The sequence below is a fragment of the Monodon monoceros genome, unplaced genomic scaffold (genome assembly GCF_005190385.1).
Source record: "Monodon monoceros isolate NGI ecotype Baffin Bay Population unplaced genomic scaffold, NGI_Narwhal_1 Super_Scaffold_3, whole genome shotgun sequence".
NCBI lineage: Eukaryota > Metazoa > Chordata > Mammalia > Artiodactyla > Monodontidae > Monodon > Monodon monoceros.
Genome location: NW_021703780.1, coordinates 64,061,777 through 64,083,102, shown reverse-complemented (window position 1 = coordinate 64,083,102; position 21,326 = coordinate 64,061,777). Strand labels below are relative to the sequence as shown.

The 21,326-nt window shown below is 46.7% G+C and overlaps 1 protein-coding gene across 8 annotated transcripts in view; it reads left to right on the top strand.

Annotated features, from left to right (window-relative positions):
• The window catches only part of USP4 (ubiquitin specific peptidase 4), a 49,390-nt gene that overhangs the window by 23,473 nt on the left and 4,591 nt on the right, over window positions 1–21,326 (top strand). The window contains exons 7-19 of one of the 8 annotated variants that reach the window (XM_029241665.1): window positions 2,948–3,088; window positions 3,916–4,033; window positions 5,885–6,058; window positions 7,964–8,122; window positions 8,992–9,216; window positions 9,984–10,067; window positions 11,480–11,574; window positions 13,899–14,090; window positions 14,724–14,812; window positions 18,691–18,918; window positions 20,582–20,652; window positions 20,904–21,022; window positions 21,184–21,318. In XM_029241665.1, the coding sequence (XP_029097498.1) occupies window positions 2,948–3,088; window positions 3,916–4,033; window positions 5,885–6,058; window positions 7,964–8,122; window positions 8,992–9,216; window positions 9,984–10,067; window positions 11,480–11,574; window positions 13,899–14,090; window positions 14,724–14,812; window positions 18,691–18,918; window positions 20,582–20,652; window positions 20,904–21,022; window position 21,184 (1,696 nt within the window). In that variant the 3' untranslated portion in view covers window positions 21,185–21,318. Of the gene's footprint in view, window positions 1–171; window positions 1,828–2,947; window positions 3,089–3,915; window positions 4,034–5,884; window positions 6,059–7,963; window positions 8,123–8,991; window positions 9,217–9,983; window positions 10,068–10,505; window positions 10,676–11,479; window positions 11,575–13,167; window positions 13,265–13,898; window positions 14,091–14,723; window positions 14,813–18,690; window positions 18,919–20,581; window positions 20,653–20,903; window positions 21,058–21,183; window positions 21,319–21,326 lie in introns of those variants that run through there. The other 7 variants (XM_029241664.1, XM_029241666.1, XM_029241661.1 and 4 more) reach the window with 7 other exon arrangements.

Genomic DNA, 21,326 nt, shown 5'->3' with positions numbered 1-21,326 from the left:
CTTTCTCTAGTTGTGGTGAGTGGGGGCTACTCTTTGTTGCGGTGCAGGGGCTACTGTTTGTTGTGGTGCACCGGCTTCGCATTGCGGTGGCTTCCCTTGTTGTGGAGCACGGGCTCTAGGCGTGTGGGCTTCAGTAGTTGTGGCACGGGAGCTCTAGAGCTCAGGCTCAGTATTTGTGGCGCACGGGCTTAGTTGCTCCATGGCATGTGAGATCTTCCTGGACCAGGGCTCGAACCCGCGTCCCCTGCATTGGCAGGCGGATTCTCAACCACTGAGCCACCAGGGAAGCCCCTCTCTAAAACTCTTTAATTCTCTCTAACTTTACTTGCCTGATGTCTATAAGGCCCAGTTAACTCTGCACCACAGTCCCCTTTAAAGGCTGCTTGCCCAGAGCTGGAAGAAGCCAGTGTTTCTGAAATAGAGATTTGAGTTGCATGCATATGAGGGTTAACACTGTTGGTGGAGGGGGAGATCACAGCTTAGGATGTTGTGAAAGCAGTGAGGATTCTGGCTAAGAGTTGATTGTTGTCTTAATGATAATGCCAGATGCTGGCCTCTGAATACCTGAGGTCAGAGGGTGGGCTTAAAGAGTGGACTCATCCTCAGAGTGGCATTTGTCCTGGAGAACATCTGAGAGGCAAGCAGAGAGCAATGGAGCAAGGAGGGCAGGCATGAATATGTTACAGAGCCTCAGCCATAGGTCAGGGCATGTTTTCGTTGTGATGATAATGACCGGACATGCCTAGGATCAGGAAATATCTCAGTAGAAAGGTGCCAGGAGACCAGAGGCTTAACCACAGTATCTTTTAGGAGCAGTGGGATCCTTATTTGGAGATGTAGCCTCTGTTTTCAGAAAGTTTGTTGCATGAGACTCGGTCACATTTGAGAGTGAGGTCTTGCTTCACGTCAGGCATTTCCTACCGTTGCCTACTTCCTGGCTTGCAGTGCCCTAGGGTGTGCTCTGAAGTTGCCTGGTGACAAGTGACCAATGCCCAAGCGTTTCTCAGATACAAGTCACTTCTGCACAGAGGTCTTGCTTTTTGATTTGTCTGTCAAAGGTAGAGTAAAAAAACAAACAAAAACTTTGTATTATATAAGTTTTCAAGCATATAAAAAATATCCTTATGTAATCAATGTTGGATTTCTTTTTGACCGAATTTACTCTAAACTACTGGCAGTATTTTCTAGAACATTTTAAACGAATGTCAAATAAAATTTTTCTTTTTTATTTTCTTTGTTTTTTTAAATTAATTTATTTTTTTGGCCACTCCATGCGGCCTGCAGGATCCCAATTTGCTGACCAGGGATCAAACCCATGCCCTTGGCAGTGAAGGTGCAGAGTGCTAACCATTGGGCCACAGGGAATTCCCTGTTCTCTTTCATTTCAACCAGAATGTTGTCTGTTTAAGAAGTTGATAGGTCTTGGATATTTGTAGTGGCTTTATATGGATTTTTGCCCTTTTAAGTTCAGGGAATAAAATAAGTTACCAGTGAACAGTTACTAGTAAGGGGAGTGTTAAGCCATGTGCCTTGAGGTTCTGTATGTCAGAAATTTAATTTCACTATCTTGTAGTATCTCCAGACCTGAGATAACTGGGTCTGCCATATCAGACCAGTCTTGGGTAGTGACTTTCCTGCCTGCATAGGAGGCTGGGCATACCGGCATCACAGTGGACAGGCCTCAAGTGTATGCTTAAGTCACCTGTGTGGCAGAAGAGAGTGCCCTTGGCTCTGACAAGCCTTACTTAAGGAGCTGCCTGAGTTCTTGGACTCCTTTGCAGCCGAGATGAGGCTCAGTGAAGCAGATGCTCTTCAGGATTGGAGAAGGTGCGTTTCCTTATGGGTGGGTGAGAGGCTGGGGAGCCCTCTTTCCCCTTCCCTTGCTGTGACCACAGAATGTGAAGCAGAACTCAGTTCCTGACGCCCAATTAGGCCCCTGGATAGTTCCCTGACATCTGCCTACAGTGTGGGTACAGGATCACTCATCTTTGTTGCCACGTCCCACTGTCTTCTCAAGGGGAACCCTGGTTGACATCAGATCACATGAGGTTGGGCACTCTGCAGGGACAATGCATCTTAATTATTTTCTGTATTCTAAAAATAACCCCAAATCTAGAAGGAAAATCACAGTTGTACATATTTGAAACAATGCAGACAACTCACTTTCTTCTGCATGTGCCTGTATGAATTTTAGTAGAAAATTTGATAAAATTGATATCAGGTTTTTTTTGGGGGGGGGCCGCACCATGCGGCATGTGGGATCTTAGTTCCCCAACCAGGGATCGAACCCGTGCCCCCTGCAGTGGAAGCGTGGGGTCTTAACCACTGCACCGACAGGGAAGTCCCGTTTGATATCAATTTAAGATTTGGGGCAATTAGCCCTTGAATTAATTAGTGTGAAAGTAGGAATAAATCTAAAATAAGATGCTGTGAAAAATATTGAAACATGAGTTTGAAACAAAGGTTATTCACATTTGGTAAATTTAAGGAAACAAAAGGAATTTCCTCAAATAGCACAGTGAAACTAAATCGCCATTTTCCTATTCTGTTATACTTATAGCCACCTGTTTAATCTGGGTCAAGTACTTCGGAGGAAATTCATCTCTTTACCATTTTTCTTTGTCTTTCACTGGTAACTCTTAAAATGTAGGGAAGCTTATCATTTGTAAATCAAACTAGGATGCCCTGAAGATCAACCTTGTGTTTTATCCTCCTGAAAGATTCAGTATATGACCATGTGGATGAATGAGACAGGAAGATCAATTAATTTCTTTACTCTCACTTAAATAAAATTTGTCTTGAATTAGCATGAAAATGGGCTTTTTGCAATTAATTTTAAATAACTGAATACAGAGAACATTTATTTCTTGAGAAGAGACCTAAGGCATTAAGTAGGGCTTGCTTTTTGCAAAATATCAGTAGCATTGTTTCTGCTTCTCTCTCCCAGATCAAGCACTGCGCCTAGCAGAAATTTTACTACCTCTCCAACATCATCAGCAAGTCCCTATTCCTCAGTATCTGCCTCTCCCATTTCAAATGGTGATAGCACTAACACCTCTGGGATGCACAGTTCCGGTGTCAGCAGGGGGTAAGAGCAGGTCCTTTCACTTTGCTTCCTTTCCCGCTGAGTCCTTTCCCAGGCCGTACCTGGACAGCTCCTCTGCTGCTACACTAAGCATAGTGGGATTAGGGCTCCCCATGGGAACATGCTGCATGTGGTTTCTTGCTCCATTTCATACCCACAGTAAATTGTGCCTCCTAGTTCTGATGTACATTGCTTTTCTTCCTGCGAGCTGGTGTTTTCCCTACAGCCTGTCAGTTGGTGGTCATGGAGGTCACTGCATTTGTCTGTGAAGGAATGGGCTGGTTGTCTGGCAGAATAGCTACGTGGGGATGATTGTTGGCTGTGGGAGGACCCTGCCTGTTTCCCCTCCGCATGGCTGTGATCCTTTCTCCGAGAGTTTCAGGAGCACCTGCCACATAGCACAGACAGGGTGGAAGAGGAAGGTCAGGAGAGAGAGAGAGTGCCTGCACACTCAGGCACAGTCAAGACTGAGTGTGGCCTGGTGGGTGGCGGCAGGTGCAAGCTTTGATCTTGATAACCAGTGTTCTTCCCCGAAGTCACCTGGCAGTTAGCCTTCTGGAGGGATACAAAATTAGCATTTGCCAAAGCCTGAGAGCAGAGGATTCAAACAGCATTTCTCCCCTTAAGGATGTGCTCACCACCCGTTGTCATGTCAAATCAAGACAGGGGGTTGGGGGGGCTGGAGGGCTGGGGAGGGGAGTAAAGAGACCTTGTCTCACGGGGTTATTATCAAGTGAGAATTCTAGAGGCCCCGGCAGAGCCCCAAAAGGCATCCTGAGGGCATGTGAACAGCACTCACTTTTATTGCTGATGTGGGTTATGTTTTCCAGTGGATCTGGCTTCTGTGCTTCGTATAATTGTCAGGAGTCCCCATCAACTCATGTACAACCTGGGCTCTGTGGACTTGGAAACCTGGGAAACACCTGCTTCATGAACTCCGCCTTACAGGTAGAGGGCAGAGCTGCCATCTCAATAACACTGTGTCTTCACAGTACTTGAGGCTCAGGTGGGAGTGGCCTCTAAGGTGTTGGGAGGATCTTCTCCCAGGGGTCCCTAACGACCCTCTGTTAGTACTTCAGGGATCCCTGCCAAGGCACGTCCCACTGGGTAGTACAGAATGGCCTCGTCAGTGTTCCTGGCCTCAAAATGTCTTCTTAATCAGTTCTAGGTTTGATTTTACAGTAAAAGTATGTTGAATTTTGTTGACCATTGGGGAATGATCTCAGAAAGTACTGGAATACTTGCCTGGTTGGTCTCTAATGGGATGAGAACTCACAGCAGCTGGTACTAAGCCAGATTATTCCTGCTTGAAGTTGACCATCTTTTCACCAGTGAGCCATCTCACCTCATGCCCCTGCTTGGAGAAAATCCTAAAATCCTCCCTTTGAAACCTCATTTATTCATCCATCAAATATTTTTTGGGCACATACTATGTGATGGTACTGTTTTGGGCATGGGCTGGAGTTAGGGTCCAACTACAAAGTTAGGAGGGCACAGTCCTTAGTACTGCCTTCACTTCTGACACCAGCGGCAAATTTGGGGCTCCCTACACCCTCGGTTTTGTTAATTTGCTAGAAAGACTTGTAGACTCACTTAAAAGTAATTATACTCACAGTTATGGTATGTTATAGGGAAAGGATATAGATTTAAAATTAGGCAAGGTTAAGAAGGGAGTAGGGCAGAGTCTAGGAGGGTTCTCAGTGCAGAGCTTCTGTTGCCCTCTTCCAGTGGAGTCAGGATGCTTTACTTTCCTGGCATTGATGTGTGACAGTAGGCATGGAGCATTGCCAGGTATGAAAACTCACTTGAGTTTTGGTGTCCAGAATTTTTATTGGGGCATTATTATATGGCATGACTGATTGGTTGCCCAGTGGTTAAAGAGAAAATTCTTGTGAATTGGTGAATGTATTCAAAGATTTAAGGCAGAAATACCAATCATGCCTATCTTCTTTCAGCACCCCAAATCATTTTACAAGGCAGGATACTCTGATACCAAAATATGACAAGGAATTTCTAAAGAAAATTTTAGACTATCGTATCTCATAACTGTAGACACAAATAATGTAGATAAAATTTTAGCAAATCAAAATCAATGATATCTAAATAAAAGTGGTAACACATAACAAGTAGGTGTGGTCTGTGCTAGGAAAACCAGGTTGGTTTAACACCTGAAAAATTAATCAGTCTTTTAACACAGTAACAGAATGAAGGAGAAAACCATGTGATCATCTCTATAGATGTAGGAAAACTCATTTGATAGAATCCAATACCCACCTTCATTTTTTAATTTAAGGAGTTAAAATTAGTATACGCAGGTACAATATTATTTATTGTTTTTTCTAATTATCCTGATTTTCCCCACCCAGAGTGTTTTGGCTCTAGTAAAGCATTTTGCCTTCGGCTTACTTATATTTTGTCTTCTCATGAAATAGTGGAATGTCGCAGTCACTTCCAATGAAAAAAAATATCATCTTAAAATTATTATCTTCCACTGAATAGAAAATTACTGTGTGTCAGGCATTTGGGATATACAGCTTTTGCCCTCAGAGAGCTTGTCTCAGAAACAATTCTTAGGCAGTAAGTGTGAGCTCCCTCCAAAACAGTGTCCCTGGGAGGCTAGTCACAATGTGGCCACCAGCCGCTGGGAGGCTGTGCCTTACTGTTATGAGCCCTTCAGAGAATCTGCTGAGCACTTCATTTTGTTGGCGTGACCCTCACTGGTCGTTTAGAACTGTGTTTATCTTGTGTCTCTGTGTGCTCTCCAGAAGTGGTGTAAGCTGTGATCGTGTTCTCTTTCAGTGCTTAAGCAACACTGCACCACTGACCGACTACTTTCTCAAAGATGAGTATGAGGCTGAAATCAACAGGGACAACCCTCTGGGAATGAAAGGGGAAATTGCAGAGGCCTATGCAGAGCTCATTAAGCAGATGTGGTCTGGAAGGGATGCTCATGTGGCACCTCGCATGTTCAAAGTAGGTTGACGTATATACTTCCTTTTTCCTATTTTGGGGAGAGTGGTTTCGTGTTGTAATGAAGCATTCCTTTACTGCATTTTGGGATTAAGATGGGCTCCGAGACTAAAAGCACTACGTGATCAGATCCTTCTTTTCTGTTCAGTCATTTAGCACACACTTAAGTGACTCAGCCCCCACCTCTGGGCCGAGGATACTTCAGATAAATCATTTGTATTGTAAGCTGCTTGTTCAGAATGCTGTATTCTACAGTGGCATTCTTTTTTTTTTTTCTTTAAGTTTTTTTTGATGTGGACCATGTTTAAAGTCTACTGAATTTGTTACAATATTGCTTCTGTTTTATGTTTTGGTTTTTTGGCTGCGAGGCATGTGGGATCTTAGCTCCCTGACCAGGATCGAACCCACACCGCCTACACTGGAAGGTGAAGTCTTAACCACTGGAGCATCAGGGAAGTCCCTACAGTGGCATTCTTTAAATGGTTGACACCCTAAGCCAGACCATAAAAATTCAGTCAAATTTCCAGTATCATCTGAAGGGTGCTCCCAGGTTCTCTGAGGCTGGAACGTATACCAACTGTGGTTTGAGTTGGGTCCCCTAAGTTAGGAATTGGGCTGACATTGTCGGATGTTGGTATGAGGGACAGTTCTCACTTGGGTCCCTCAGCTAGGAAGATGGGAAGATGGGTGAACTGCATTGGGCACTTGGAGCACCTCAACCTTCCATTGCCCTGAATGTTTTTCGCTGCTGAGGGGGAAGTGCCTTGCCTCCATGTGTTGAAATCTGGAAATCCTGTTTGGTTCAAGGAGCCTTCATGAAGCATCTGATTCACAGAGGAAAAAAAATATAGCACCTAAGCTCAGTGAGAAAATTAAAATCTTAGATTGTTTATTGAAATTGAATACAAATTCTTTTCATTCCCATGGTCACATTAATCCCTGGGAAATATATGCAAATTACTATTCCCAGAGTTTCTGTTTCTGAAGGTCTAGGGTGGGGCCTGAGAAGGTGCATTTCTGTCAAGCTCTCAGATGATGCTAATGCCACTAGTTGGGCACTGCACTCTGAGGATCAGCAGTGTAGAGCAATACAAGGCAGACACTTACTTAGGGCTAGGAGGGCTCTTATGTACAGTGCTCTTATTTAGGGCTAGGAGGATTCCTCTGGCTGATGCAGGTACCATTTGTAAACTTCTTAGGGAGACTCTGAACCAAAGAAGGTGGTTGGAGAGGGATTCGTGTCTGTACTTAGGAGATGTGGCTACTGAGGGAGTCACTCTTTACTCCTCTCTTAGGGTAGTGGCCCGGGTTCCAAGTCTGTAGTTGTCTTGGATTTCAGATCTTAGCCCTCTTCTCTCTGGTAGGAACTGCTGACCTTTAGGCCCTTGAGGAGTTAATCAGGCTACCTGGAGCAAGGGTGTTCTCCCTTACGGTACCAGCAGACTGCAAATTTATTTATTTATTTATTTAAAAAAGAAATTTATTTAGTTATTTTATTTATTTTTGGCTGTGTTGAGTCTTCGTTGCTGCACGCGGGCTTTCTCTAGTTGTGGCGAGCGGGGGCTACTCTTTGTTGTGGTGCGTGGGCTTATTGCTGTGGCTTCTCTTGTTGCAGCGCATGGGCTCTAGGCGCACGGGCTTCAGTAGTTGTGGCACATGTGCTCAGTAGTTGTGGCTCTCGGGCTCTAGAGCGCAGGCTCAGGAGTTGTGGCGCACGGGCTTAGTTGCTCCGCGGCATGTGGGATCTGCCTGGACCAGGGCTCGAAGCCCTGTCTCCTGCATTGGCAGGCGGATTCTTAACCACTGTGCCACCAGGGAAGCCCAAAGTTATTTTTGATGACAATTTCCTATCTGACTTCACTGGTTCTTTATAACTTACGCCTTCTGATGTGGTTGCTTTTGTTGTAGACTCAGGTGGGACGTTTTGCCCCTCAGTTTTCTGGCTACCAACAACAAGACTCTCAGGAGCTGTTAGCCTTTCTTCTAGACGGATTGCACGAAGATCTGAACCGAGTGAAGAGAAAACCGTACCTGGAGCTGAAGGATGCCAATGGGCGGCCAGATGCGGTATGATATTGAAGACTTTTGAAGAAAAGTATTCCAAAGAAGCTGCCTCCTGTTGGGAGGTGCAAGGGCATTCTTCTGGTCTTGGAGTATTGGTGCCAGGGCTCTGGTTGCCTCTCACTGTTGTTTGTGACGTGGACATGAGGTCTAATATGGAAATGTGTTGCACGTTACAAAGGGGCTAACTCTAGTTACCCCTGATGCTCCCTCTTGGGCTTCTTCAAGTTCGAGTCAGTTTGTTTAGTATAATTACATTGGTGAACCAGAGACTAGGGCACCCTGAAAACTGTAAAGTGCCTGTAGTGTGGGCCCTTGGGATTATTGAAATCCATTAAAATCCATCCATGATGATTAAAATAGTTTTTATTAATGTTATTAGGGCACTTACATTTTTTTGCCTTGATTTTCAGATCTATGAAGAGGGAATTTAGTATTTAAGCTACCTATCACATTGGGATGATCAATATGAATACTTCAAAGTAGCATTCACATCTTAAAGGAAAAACCATGAGCTAGCTGAAAGATAGCATAAATTAAAAGCTCACTGAAGGGACTTTGGATCATTGGAAGCCCTATAGGAGGCAGTCCTTCCCCGGTCAGGTCCATGTGTCCACAGTGCTCTCAGTTCGTCTCTGTCCCGTAGATTCTGCATCAGCACTTTGTTAAGTGTAGGATTGGGCATGGAGCTGGCATGTGGAATGAGTTTGGTATGCTAAGAGCAGTCCTGGCCCTCACTGGCCTGGACCAAGTTCTTGGCTGCACAGACTGCCTCACAGTCTATTTCAGATTTTGCTGTGAATCATTCTGGATGCAGAGGCTAAGAACTGGGGGATGTTGAGAATGTCTTACTTATCCCCTTTGCTTTCTTCCAGGTTGTGGCAAAGGAAGCCTGGGAGAATCATAGGTTGAGGAATGACTCTGTGATTGTGGACACGTTCCATGGCCTCTTCAAATCTACCTTGGTTTGCCCAGAATGTGCTAAGGTTTCTGTGACCTTTGATCCATTTTGCTATCTAACTCTCCCACTGCCCTTGAAGAAAGATCGAGTTATGGAGATCTTCCTGGTTCCCGCTGACCCTCGCTGCAGACCTACCCAGGTAAGAGAAATCGGCACCCTCATGGTACCCCTCATTGTGAGTGGCTACCAGACCCAGAGTGGGGCTGCTTCCATCTGTTGCAGCAGCAGCTCCATCAGCTGCCTCTGAAACCCCTGGGCACTTGCCTTGAGTGTGTGCCCTTGTCCTCCCTCAGATCTTTGTGTAATCCCATGTCATTCAGGCATATTGTGAAGGTTCTCTGGACTTCTCTGTCACCTTTTCCCCTATGCTCCATTCATTTGACTAAAGGAACCTGGCTGATCTGCTAAGAGATCCTTGAATCTGAATGTTAGGGGACTAGAAACAGTACTTCCCTTGGTTATGTTCACCCCTAAATCAGCTAGGAGAGCCTTGCCAGAACAAAAGACCAAATGAAAGGTGTGCCAGGCCGGTCTTAGTGTCCAGCCCTGCTGATGGCTCACTGCATGCTTCTTCTGGCTTTATGACAAGGACTGGTTGGCAGTTTGTATAATTATAACATTTCTTTAAAGGAAGTAGTGAATGGCTCTGAAAAGTTAAGAAAAAAATAAAGCAATGTGTAGGAGGGAAAGAGATGGTCCAGCTTCTGTGGTGCTACCTGAATAGAGAGGCAGGTGTTGATGCAGAAGACTTGCCTGTTTGCTCAGCTGGCCACTCATCTGGGCCCTGAGCTCACCACACACTGTTTCTGGTGGGGCACCTCTGCCCTCCATGATGCCTGCTCCTCCCAACTCATCTCCCACCCTTTCCAGAGCACCCTTGTCACCCCTCCCATCTCTCCTTTGCAGTACCGTGTGATTGTGCCGCTGATGGGGGCTGTGTCTGACCTGTGTGAGGCTCTCTCCAGGCTGTCTGGCATTGCTGCGGAAAACGTAAGGCGAGGTGTTCAGTGGCATTCAGCCTATTGGGGGCAGTTCATAGTCCTTTGGAGTTAAGTTTCAACCTTGTAGCCACTTTTGTGGGGTAGGTCTTATCGGCCAACACACATGTGATTATATCTGAATGCCTCAGACCTCCTGGCCCTTGTTCATTTTGCACACTTGCCTGAGACTGTCCCTTCCAGCCCTGGGAACACTGTCTTTCCTCCATTGAGGACACACTAGCTATGGTCAGAGGGCCAGGACTGGGGATTTGCTCTCACTTTGCCTCCCCTTCCTACCTGACCTCATCTGTAATGTGAGAAGCTGGAAGTTCTTTCCTGTCCCAAACTCTGTAAGTCTGTGGAGTAACTTGATAAAAATCTTTATTTAAAAACAATTGCTGGGACTTCCCTGGTGGCACAGTGGTTAAGAATCCACCTGCCAATGCAGGGGACATGGATTCAATCCCTGGTCCAGGAAGATCCCACATGCCGCGGAGCAACTAAGCCTGTGTGCCACAACTACTGAGCCTTCGCTCCAGAGCCGGCGAGCCACAACTACAGAGCCCACGTGCCACTACTGAAGCCCGCACCTAGAGCCGGTGCTCCACAACAAGAGAAGTACGTGCACCACAATGAACAGTAGCCCCCGCTCGCCACAACTAGAGAAAGCCCACACGCAGCAACGAATCCCCAATGCAGTCAATAAATAAATAAATTTATTTAAAAATAAAATAGAAAAATAAAAACAATTGCTCACGCTGGCCTTTCTGCCGAGCCTGGCGCTGTGTGAAGGTGGGGAAAGTGAAGACCTCTTGCTGCCCGAGGATCCATCCTCCTGGACGCCCCCAGCCCCTCCCTTGTCCCAGCCCTGGTCAGTGCCCTTCTCCTCCCCACTTCCCTTGCACCCCTGCTGGTTTCAGGTGGTAGGTCTTGGTGGTTGGGGTTTGGTCTTTTCTGCTATGTGCTGAGGATGGCTTGGGGAATTCCGGCCCCAGGGAACACCCCAGAGGATTCTGGATTACTGCTGGTCTCTGGTCAGCACTCACTCCCCACCATTCCTGCCACTGGAGGGCAAATCCTGTCATAAACCTTGGGACAGATACAACATGTTTTCTGGTGGCGACAGCCATGCTGCTCCCCTTTGGCCCTTGGCCCCTGAGCTCTGGGGCTGGTTGCATCGTGATCTCTCAGGGGGCAGCACTTATTTTTTCATTTGTGCCTGGGTTATTAAGTAGGTGTACTCTTTTTTTAAAAAATATTTATTTATTTATTTGGCTGTGCCGGGTCTTAGTTGCAGCACGTGGGATCTTCGTCGCAGCACGCAGCATCCTTTTAGTTGCGGCACGTGGGATCTTTAGTTGCGGCATGTGGTGGGTGTACTCTTATCCATCCTGTAATCTTTCTGTTACTGTTGATTCTTAGATGGTGGTCACAGATGTGTATAATCACCGGTTCCACAAAATTTTCCAAATGGATGAAGGTTTAAACCACATCATGCCTCGGGATGACATTTTCGTGTGAGTACTCAGTGGTTTCTGCTGCAGGGTCAAAGGAAACATTCTAGAAGCTTTGCCAGTGTCTCCAGAGCAGAAGATCTGGCAGTTGGTGCTCATGTGGATTTGCCCCAACCCCTGGGTGCAAGAGGTGGATGTTCAGGGAATTTTGGGTAGCCATCAGTGCTAAGCGCCTACTGGCACTTCAGAGCTAGACATTCCAGATAACTCTCCTCAGCATGAACAAGGCTTTTGTCAACAGTTGCTACCTGTTAAGAAGGCCTGTTCAGTGGTTCTGCAGATGGTCCTGCTATCAGAAATGCTTTTCTCAAGAAGAGTCACAGCTTTGTGAGGGGCCACGGGAAGACAGGAGAAGGGACTCAGTACAGGGAGGGTCTCGTCCTTTCTCCCAGCCACAGGTAGTGGCTTCTCAGGCAGGTTCCATCCCAGATGACAGGGAAGGTTGATTTAAGCAGCCTTTTCCAGCGCTAACATCTGCAAGCTCTGAGACTCGGTTTTCTCATCCCTGTGGGGACAGTACACTCCAACTGCAGCTCGTCTCCTCGGCCCCTCCCAAATCCTCTTGCTTCAAGGCTGCTTTGTGTGATTGTGTGTGTGTCCCTCTTCCAGGTTGGGGTGGGGTGGGGGGGTGGAGTGTGAGCTTGCCTGAGCTCCCAGCAGCCGCTTGCTCAGGGAGGCTTGCGTGTGGAGCACACCCATGTTGTCCCTCCCTCATTCCCTCTCAGCCAGAAACTTGCCTCTGCCGAGAAAGGTTTTTAGGATTTTGTTTTGGTTTTTGGTTTTGGCTGAGGAATGCAGTACACAAAGGAGGCATTTCCTTCCCTTTACATTTTTGTGGCCAATGACTTCTAGGTCACTCTAAAGGAAGAATTCTTAACCACACCCAAGATCCCCACTCGCAGCCATGTTCCCTTACTTTACTAATGGAGGGTGCCAAGGCTCATGCTGGGCCACAGGGCTGGGACTGTCCACTTCATACCCCAAGACCTTAACACAGTCTCCCTCAGTTCTGGAAACTAGTGCTTGCACATACCTGCGCTGAGAAGACCTGGGACATCACCTTGTGGGGAGGTTGGCAAACCACCAACGGAGGATTCTTCAGAGGGCTTGAGGGCCAGCCAATTGGAAAGCAAATTGTTTTATGATGAATTGATAATTGTCTTATGAAAACACAATTGTAGCATCTAATACTTTTTGAGCATGCGACGTACTGTGCTACTGAGTTACTTAATCCTCACCACTACACTGGAAGGTGGGTGATCCCATTGTCCGCTGGATAAACAGACTTAGAAATTAAGGCACTTGACCTGGTTACAGCAGCCAGAAAGTGACAATGATGGATCTGGAACCTGGGCGAGCCTCACTCCAAGGCTTGGTTCTTGACCATTATGCTGGACACCAGGGTCCTTACCCTAGAGCGTACCTTGGACGTTTTTGTGAGTTTTTCTTTGAACTCTTTCTGCATATACTATAGTCAGGACTGTTTGCCAGGCATGTGGGGAGAGTGTGTGTGTGTGTGTGTGTGTGTGTGTGTGTTTGTGTTTGTGTTTATAGTTTTCAAAAATTGAATCAGTAAGTTTGTGTCTCCCCCTATAGGAAGAGGGAAAGACTACAGTCGGTTGCCAGCAATTTTGGTAACATCTGTTCCGGGATAAAACATCTATAAATCTCCTCAATCCCATGTATTCACTAAGTAAGACACATTTTTCAAAATCATTGATTTGTATTTAGCAGTTTCTTTGGTTATCTCTGATTTTTAAAAAAAATTTAATATTCTTTTACTTCAATGCTTTTGAAGAAAGATGACAAACAGTTTTATAAATTTGCTTCCTCGTTTGAAATAAAGAGTCTTTGGCTTATATTCTAGGTATATGTCGCTGTACAGTATTTGGTTTTACTAAAGGGCAGGGCATTGAGAATGCCTTTTTCTAAAAGTTAAGCTCCTTGATGGGTGACAAAAGGTGAACTTAGTGGCTGGGCCCCCCCTGTGTGCCTTTGTGTCTGAAGTGATGGTCTGGATGATAGGTGTCATCTGTGTTGAGTCCCAGTTGAAGGACCACAGAGTTTGAGGCCATGGTTGGGGGAAGGAGGATCACATTAGCCCCAGGTCCTGGGTTGTGTAGGTTCACCTTGTGTTAACAGTTGACTCTCTTTGGGATTCCTGACCCATCCTCTAGCATCGTCTTGGAAATGGTTTATCCACCTTTTGTACTGAAGTGTGCTCTGTCCTAGTAACCGTAGTCCTGGCCACCATGTAGCTGCAGCTCAGATCTCTGTCTCTCACAGAGACCTACCGCTGAAGTTGCTCTCTTGTGTGATTGACACAGGTACGAGGTCTGCAGCACTTCCACAGACGGCTCTGAATGTGTCACGCTTCCAGTGTACTTCAGGGAAAGGAAATCCAGGCCGTCGAGCACTTCCACTGGGGCAGTGCTATATGGGCAGCCACTGCTGGTTTCTGTCCCCAAGTACAAGCTCACCCTCGAGTCTTTGTACCAGGCTGTTTGTGAGCGTATCAGGTTGGTGGTAGGAATGTGATTTGCTTGTTATCTAAAATAAGATAGGGCCTAGTAAGAGTGACTGCCCCTTCAGAGTGCCAGTGTTGACCCCGTGTGCTCACTTCTGTTAGAAATGTAGTTGTGTCGGCCCCTGGGAGGGCCAGGGCAGGTGCTGTTGGGACAGAACATCTGGCACATCTGAAGCACCATGACAATGAACACCTAAGCCTCTTCTAGTTCCTGGAATCATGTCTTCACACCTGTCAGTCACCTGCTTGAGGGAGTGTGTAGTGCTTTGATGGCATTTTGTATTTGAATGTAATTTCTGAACTACTACACTATCATTCTGAACCTGATAATTAACATTACTGGGAAATATTTTTTTAAATGATGGTGCCACGCATCGTTTATCAGAGATTTGAAACAGACTTTCTCAGAGTCTGTTCAGTGCCCTGGTAGTTAAACTTCTTATCTCATAGGTTCCTCTCAATTTCTTGAAGTGTTAAGCCATCACATGGATTTTAAGGCCCTTTTATTTACGTAAATTGCTTTGTGAATAGCTGAATATATAAATTAGGAACTATTTCACGCTGAGTAGTGGAGAAAAATAGGTAAAGGATACAACTAACAAACAATTTCTTTCTTCTTTTCAAGCCGCTATATAAAACAACCTTTGCCTGATGAGTCTGGCAGCTCGCCCTTGGAGCTGGGGGCCTGCAATGGCTCCAGGGGTAGCTGTGAAGGTGAGCGTATGCCACACCGTGGGGCTGTGACTGACCAAATCCCTCCCAACTTCCCTCTTCTTCCAAAGGTGTTGTATACATGGGTGAGGGAGGCTCTGAGGCGGGGTTGGGGGCTCTGCCTAGAGAGCAGACCTGGAAGCCCTGTCTGCACCACTTCACTCTGCCAGAGCCCATTGTCCAACTTTGACACCTTGTGTAATCTTAGGCGTGGAAGCTGGGTTTCACCTCAGGGAGACTAAAGCATAATAGGACTGAGTGACTTGCCCAAGGTCATGTAGCAGAGTCAGGATTTGATTCTGACCTGTTGGGATTGCTGAGTACACTTGGCTGCCTTCACAACCTGGCTTGTGCCTGTAGAGCTTTTGTCTTGGCCCTTACCCATCACCATGGTCCAGCAGCCGCCCCTGGGGAGGACAGATGTCCTGCCCAGCCAGTCAAAAGGCAGAGACAGGTTCTCTTGGCCTTTCTTTCTTTCTACCCAGGAAGCCACAGGTGGTAGCTGGCTCTGGACAGCTCCTGATGTCGGAGTGAGGAGCCACAGTTGGAAAAGCAGTAGGATAGACTTGTTGCAAGAAACCCAGAGCCCTCACCATCCTTCTGTGGCCTAGTGCTCACAAGCCCATCTGTGACTATGGAGCTGTGTCTAACGTGCACTGTGGCTGTCATCCTTCTTTTGGGGGCCTGCGTGACTGACTAGGTGGCTTTATTCCTATAAAACCAGAAATGTCCTCCAGTTCTTATGCTTTGTGAATAGCTGAATATATATTCCCAGTTGAAAATTCAAATGCCCAGTTTTCTGCAAGACATGCCTGGTCCTGGAAAGTGAGAATTGACATTAAAAATAATGACCAGGGGCTTCCCTGGTGGCGCAGTGGTTGAGAGTCTGCCTGCCGATGCAGGGGTACACGGGTTCGTGCCCTGGTCCAGGAAGATCCCACATTCCGCGAGCGGCTAGGCCCATGAGCCGTGGCCGCTGAGCCTGTGCATCCGGAGCCTGTGATCCGTAACGGGAGAGGCCACAACACTGAGAGGCCCGCGTACCTCAAAAAATAAAAAAATAAAAAAATAATGACCAGAAGGCTCTGTCCTGAAGGGATATTCCAAATTGTTGGTATTTTAGGTTGAGTATTTATTATAGTTGTACTCCTGTTCTTGCCCAGAATATCATGTTCTCCTCCCACGAGGGATGAACAGGAGTGTATTTTGTGCACAGGTCCCACAAGCAGACATGTTGGAGCTGTAGTGGTAGTCTCTGAGCAGACCTTGGGTGACCTGTGGGTTCTTAGTGCTCTGGAACTTGAGGCACTGTGATTCCCAGCTTGAGGTGTGGGGCAGACCTCAAAAAGTCACTTCATCTCTCTTAACCTTGGTTTACCTATCTGCAAAATGGGATGATGATAACAGCATCACAGAGTTGAGGTTACTGTTTAATGAGATAGTGTGGTTAGAGTATCTGGCACATAATAGATGCTCAGTTAATAACAGCATCACGTCAGTATTTGCTATTGTTACAATTAGCCTAGTTTCTTAGACATTCCATCTGTCAGTCTCTTGTTCAGTCTCTTGTTCTCACTGCCTTCTTTTGAATTCCATAAGTGAGCCTTGGTGCGTAGACTTCAAATCTTGTTTAATGTTGAAATAATTCTAACCTCTTTACTGCCATGGCTCCTTGTTAGGCCTGTGGTGGCTGTCTCCTGCTGATTCTCTGAGTGTCTTGGGCGGGGCAATGTTTCACTTGCCAGTCTGAGAGCAGAGCAGGCTTACCTGGGCATAAAAGGGGCAGTGCCACTGCTTCAGTAGTGAAGTGAGCTAATTGAGAAAGGAACCTCTGTGAGAGCTGAGGCTGGCAGTCTTATGCACACTGGCTGTTTCAGAGTCCTGCTCATGGGGACTCATGTCACACTGTCATCCATGGCTGTGATGTTCCTGTGGCCTGACAGGAAACCGTGCTGCATTGTCCTGGGCCCAACTTGTCCTTCCTCATGACAACTCCTGAGACACAGTCTTTGAAAGAGGATTTTTTTTTTTAAACTTACTTTTTGGCTGCATTGGGTCTTCGTTGCTGCACATGGGCTTTCTCTAGTTGCAGCGAGCGGGTGCTACTCTTCGTTGCAGTGTGCATGCTTTTCATTGCGGTGGCTTCTCTTGTTGCGGAGCACAGGCTCTAGAGCGCAGGCTTAGTAGTTGTGGCACACAAGCTTAGTTGCTCCGTGACATGTGGGATCTTCCCAGACCAGGGCTCAAACCTGTGTCCCTTGCATTGGCAGGTGGATTCTTAACCACTGTGCCACCAGGGAAGTCCCTGAAAGACGATTCTTATGTAGAATATACATCTTCCTTTCCTCAGTTTCCATTTCTATTGCTATTTCCCCAAATATATAAACTTCATATTTTGAATCTTCCCCCGTTACTTTTTTTTTTTTTTTGGCTGCGCCGTGCACCTTGTGGGATCTTAGTTCCCCGACCAGATATTGAACCTGGGCCGCCGGCAGTAGAAGCACAAAGTCCTGACCACTGGACTGCCAGGGAATTCCCTTCCCCTGTTACTTTTACATCACCTTTTGGAGTTGTCCCCATCTTTGTTGAAATTACTTATTTGATACCTTAACTTTCCCCTTTGACTGCCCAACAACAAAAATTATGATGAGCATGATCATGGATTTTTTTATTGCAGCCACATATACCAACCAGTTCTCTGGAAACACCTGGGAAATTTACTCATCACCATATGTCTCTAGAATGCCTCTTTAAATTTCTTTTTTTAATATAAATTTATTTTATTTATTTATTTATTTTTGGCTGCATTGGGTCTTTGCTGCTGCATGCAGGCTTTCTCTAGTTGTGGCGAGCGGGGGCTACTCTTTGTTGCAGTGCACAGGCTTCTCATTGCACTGGCTTCTCTTGTTGCGGAGCATGGGCTCTAGGCACACGGGCTTCAGTAGTTGTGGCACACAGGCTCAGTAGTTGTGGTGCACAGGCTTAGTTGCTCTGTGGCATGTGGGATCTTCCCGGACCAGGGATCAAACCCGTGTCCCCTGCATTGGCAGGCGGATTCTTAACCACTGTGCCACCAGGGAAGTCCCTAGAATGCCTCTTAAAACTTTTTTTTTTTCCCCTGGTTGCACGGCTTGCAGGATCTTAGTTCCCCAGCCAGGGATTGAAGCCAGGTCCATGGCAGTGAAAGCGCTGAGTCCTAACCACTGGACTGCCAGGGAACTCCCCCTTCTTCAAACTCTTGAAACTCAGCAATCTCAAATGAATAAAGAGAAAAAAGGAGGGGCGGATCCTGTGTGCTGTGTTCCTTGGGGCTCATCATGGTGCCTGCACCTGAGAGACATGCAGTAAATACTTGTTGAAGGGACAGTCATCATGTTTCTTGTGGAGGAACTGAAGACCTTTACTTAGTATTTGTGTTCATTATCATATTTAAAGTTTTACTTTTAAATTGTTTCTTACCAGCCGATCTTCTTGAGTATTGAGTATGGGTTTAATTTTGGTCCTTTTCTCTCTGTGTGCCTAATGATCAAGTTGAAAGAGTCAGACTATGTGGGATGAAGCCCAGTAAAGTACCAAGTGGTGAGGGCCCCAAATTTAGGGCTGGCAGGACTGCTGACTCACTTTTACCTTCTGGTGACTCCTTGAACCTCTCTGGGCCTCTCTGTCCTCATCGTGGAATAGCTGTGCCCACTTGCCTGCTTACCAGGTTGTGGGGGTGTCACATGTGAATTTAAGTGCCTTGTAGATGCAAAGGGGTGGATGTAGTTTGACACACACAGGACTGAATCTGGAAGGAAGCACCACAGTTAGGTATGAAATAAAAATTGCAGCATTGAAATGGTGGCAAATTACATACATGTTATTTTTCATTTGTATGCTAGGAGAAGACGAAGAAGAAATGGAGCATCAGGAAGAAGGCAGAGAGCAGCTTTCAGAAACAGAGGACAGTGGGGAGGATGAGCTGGGAAGTGACCATGGCGAGACCACCCAAAAGAAGCTCAAAGGCCGGCCCTGCCCAAAAAGGCTTTTTACCTTCTGCCTTGTGAACTCCTATGGCACAGCCGACCTAAATTCCCTTGCAGCTGATGGGAAACTGCTTAAACTCAACTGTAAGCACTTTCTCTGACCTTTCAAACTGGGCTTTTGGGGACTTAGGATCTATTGGAAAATCCTTGCACTTAGCACTCACTGACTGCATTGAGCTTTCATCATCTCATAGTGTGGCTCCAGGAACAGACACTTGTGTGATCCTTGGCTTAAAGCTCCCTAAAGACTGTTTCAGAGGCATGACACCCCTCTGCACTTTCCCTTGGCCTTCTTGTCAGGCTTTTCTCTTCCTTCCTTGATGACTTCAGAAGGAAACGAGCTCTCCCTCCACTCCCACCATCCTTCAGGACTTTTGTTCCGGTTGATAACACTTCTTGTGGCCCTCCTAGGTGGCAGCATTTCCCCAAACTTATGAGAATAAATGCATATTTCTTTTGTTCCATGAGAATACTCATGAAATGTGACCCATCTAGAGAATGGTCATGGATTTCACAGGCTGTTACCTGGAGCCTGTCGTGGGGACTGCTGTACAGATGGGAAGGGGCATCCACACGGGATGTGTGTTGTGCGTGAAAAGCAACATGTGGACAGTGAAGATGCCTACCCTGGGTCGGGAGGGGAGCTGCAAAAGCATCTCTTGTGTCTTTTTGCTTCCTTCATTGGAGAAGAGATTTGCTAGATGTCCTCTAGTTTGCTAGCTTGCTTCCCTTTTTAAATAATTACCTAAAAAGAGTTTTTTAAACAGCTTTATTGAGATGGTTTTGGATCTCTCTTGCCTTTTTGCAGCTCCATTCCCTCCGTGTGGCTTCTTGTCTTTAGTGTAATGCCTTGCAAATTCTAGCTCCCTTTTTTTTTTTTTGATTTATTTATTTGAATTTATTTATTTTTGGCTGCTTTGGGTCTTCGTTGCTGTGTGCGGGCTTTCTCTAGTTGCAGCAAACAGGGGCTACTCTTCGTTGTGGTGCGTGGGCTTCTCATTGCAGTGGCTTCTCTTGTTGCGGAGCACGGGCTTCAGTAGTTGTGGCACAAGGGCTCAGTAGTTGTGGCTCACAGGCCCTAGAGTGCAGGCTCAGTAGTTGTGGCACACAGGCTTAGTAGCTCCATAGCATGTGGGATCTTCCCAGACCAGGGCTCAAACCCGTGTCCCCTGCATTGGCAGGCAGATTCTTAACCACTGTGACACCAGGGGAAGTCCCTAGCCCCATTCTTGAACACTGGTCTTTGACTCCTCAACTCAGTCTTTTGTTCTCCTCCCCTGCCCCCCCATGCTGTGGCCCGGAAAATGCCTCCAGGCGATAAGCTGGGGCCATGTAGGCATCACCTTATTTTTTGCCTTCTCTCAGGGATCTCACTCTTGCTCTGCCTAATATTCAGTGTCTGAAAACAGTTGTTTCCTCTATTTTGTCAGGTTTTCTTGTGGTTTAAGGCAAGAGGAGAAATCTGGCCACTGTTACTCCATCTTGACCTGTGCCCTTTCAGAATTCTATGTAGTTAGTGCCTTTAAAGTGTGTAGCATTGAGGAAATCTTTGCCAAAGCATTTGGGGGCCCAGGGATTCAGAGCTGGCTGGCTCAAGGCAGAGCATTGCTCTTGGCAATGGCTGTTGATGGGTGAGCAGGTGTTGATGGCGTAGCCTGAGTGTGGTCCTTCTCACTCTTGTCACCTGAGGAGCCTCTACTGTTGCTGGCCATTCAGTAGTGAGTGACACTTTGGTCCTCCTCCACAGCTCGATCCACACTAGCCATCGATTGGGATAGTGAGACCCGGAGCCGTTATTACGATGAGCAGGAATCTGAGGTAGGTCACTCGGCATTCTTGGTCAGGGGTATGTGCTGGTTTCTGCTTCGGGTGGGTCTCTCTCACCAGTTCCCCAGCAGTAGCAAGGTATGTTTTAGACCGAGAATGAAAAGCACTTAAAGATTTTGTCATTACATGTTCAGAGGCTCCAGAAAGTACATTATATTCCAGGCGTGAGAGCTCGTGAGGTTGTGGCTGAGCCTGGTAAGATTTTGTTTCCTCAGCAGACCTCAGCATTTTGTTCCTCACAGACCTACGAGAAGCACGTCAGCATGTTGCAGCCTCAGAAGAAAAAGAAGACAGCAGTGGCCCTGAGAGACTGCATCGAGCTCTTCACTACCATGGAGACCCTTGGGGAGCATGACCCCTGGTATGCAGCTCCCACCTCTGGGCAGGGGCACCCAGGTACCCTGGGACTGAGATCTGCTGGGGCCATCTATGTACACAAAAACCCTTTGTATTTGGATGTGTCACTTTTTTACATGGCTGACCCTACAACACAGGTTTTTCTGTGTGAATTGTGTTTTCCAGACTAGGACAGCCATCACCCTCTTTTAGAAGGTGGCTTAGAGACCTCCCTGCCCAGAAGCAGTCATGCTGAGTACAAGAAAGGATGTTATGGGATTGCCTCCATGCTTGAGAGCCCAGGCGGCACTGGCCCCCTGCCTCCCCAC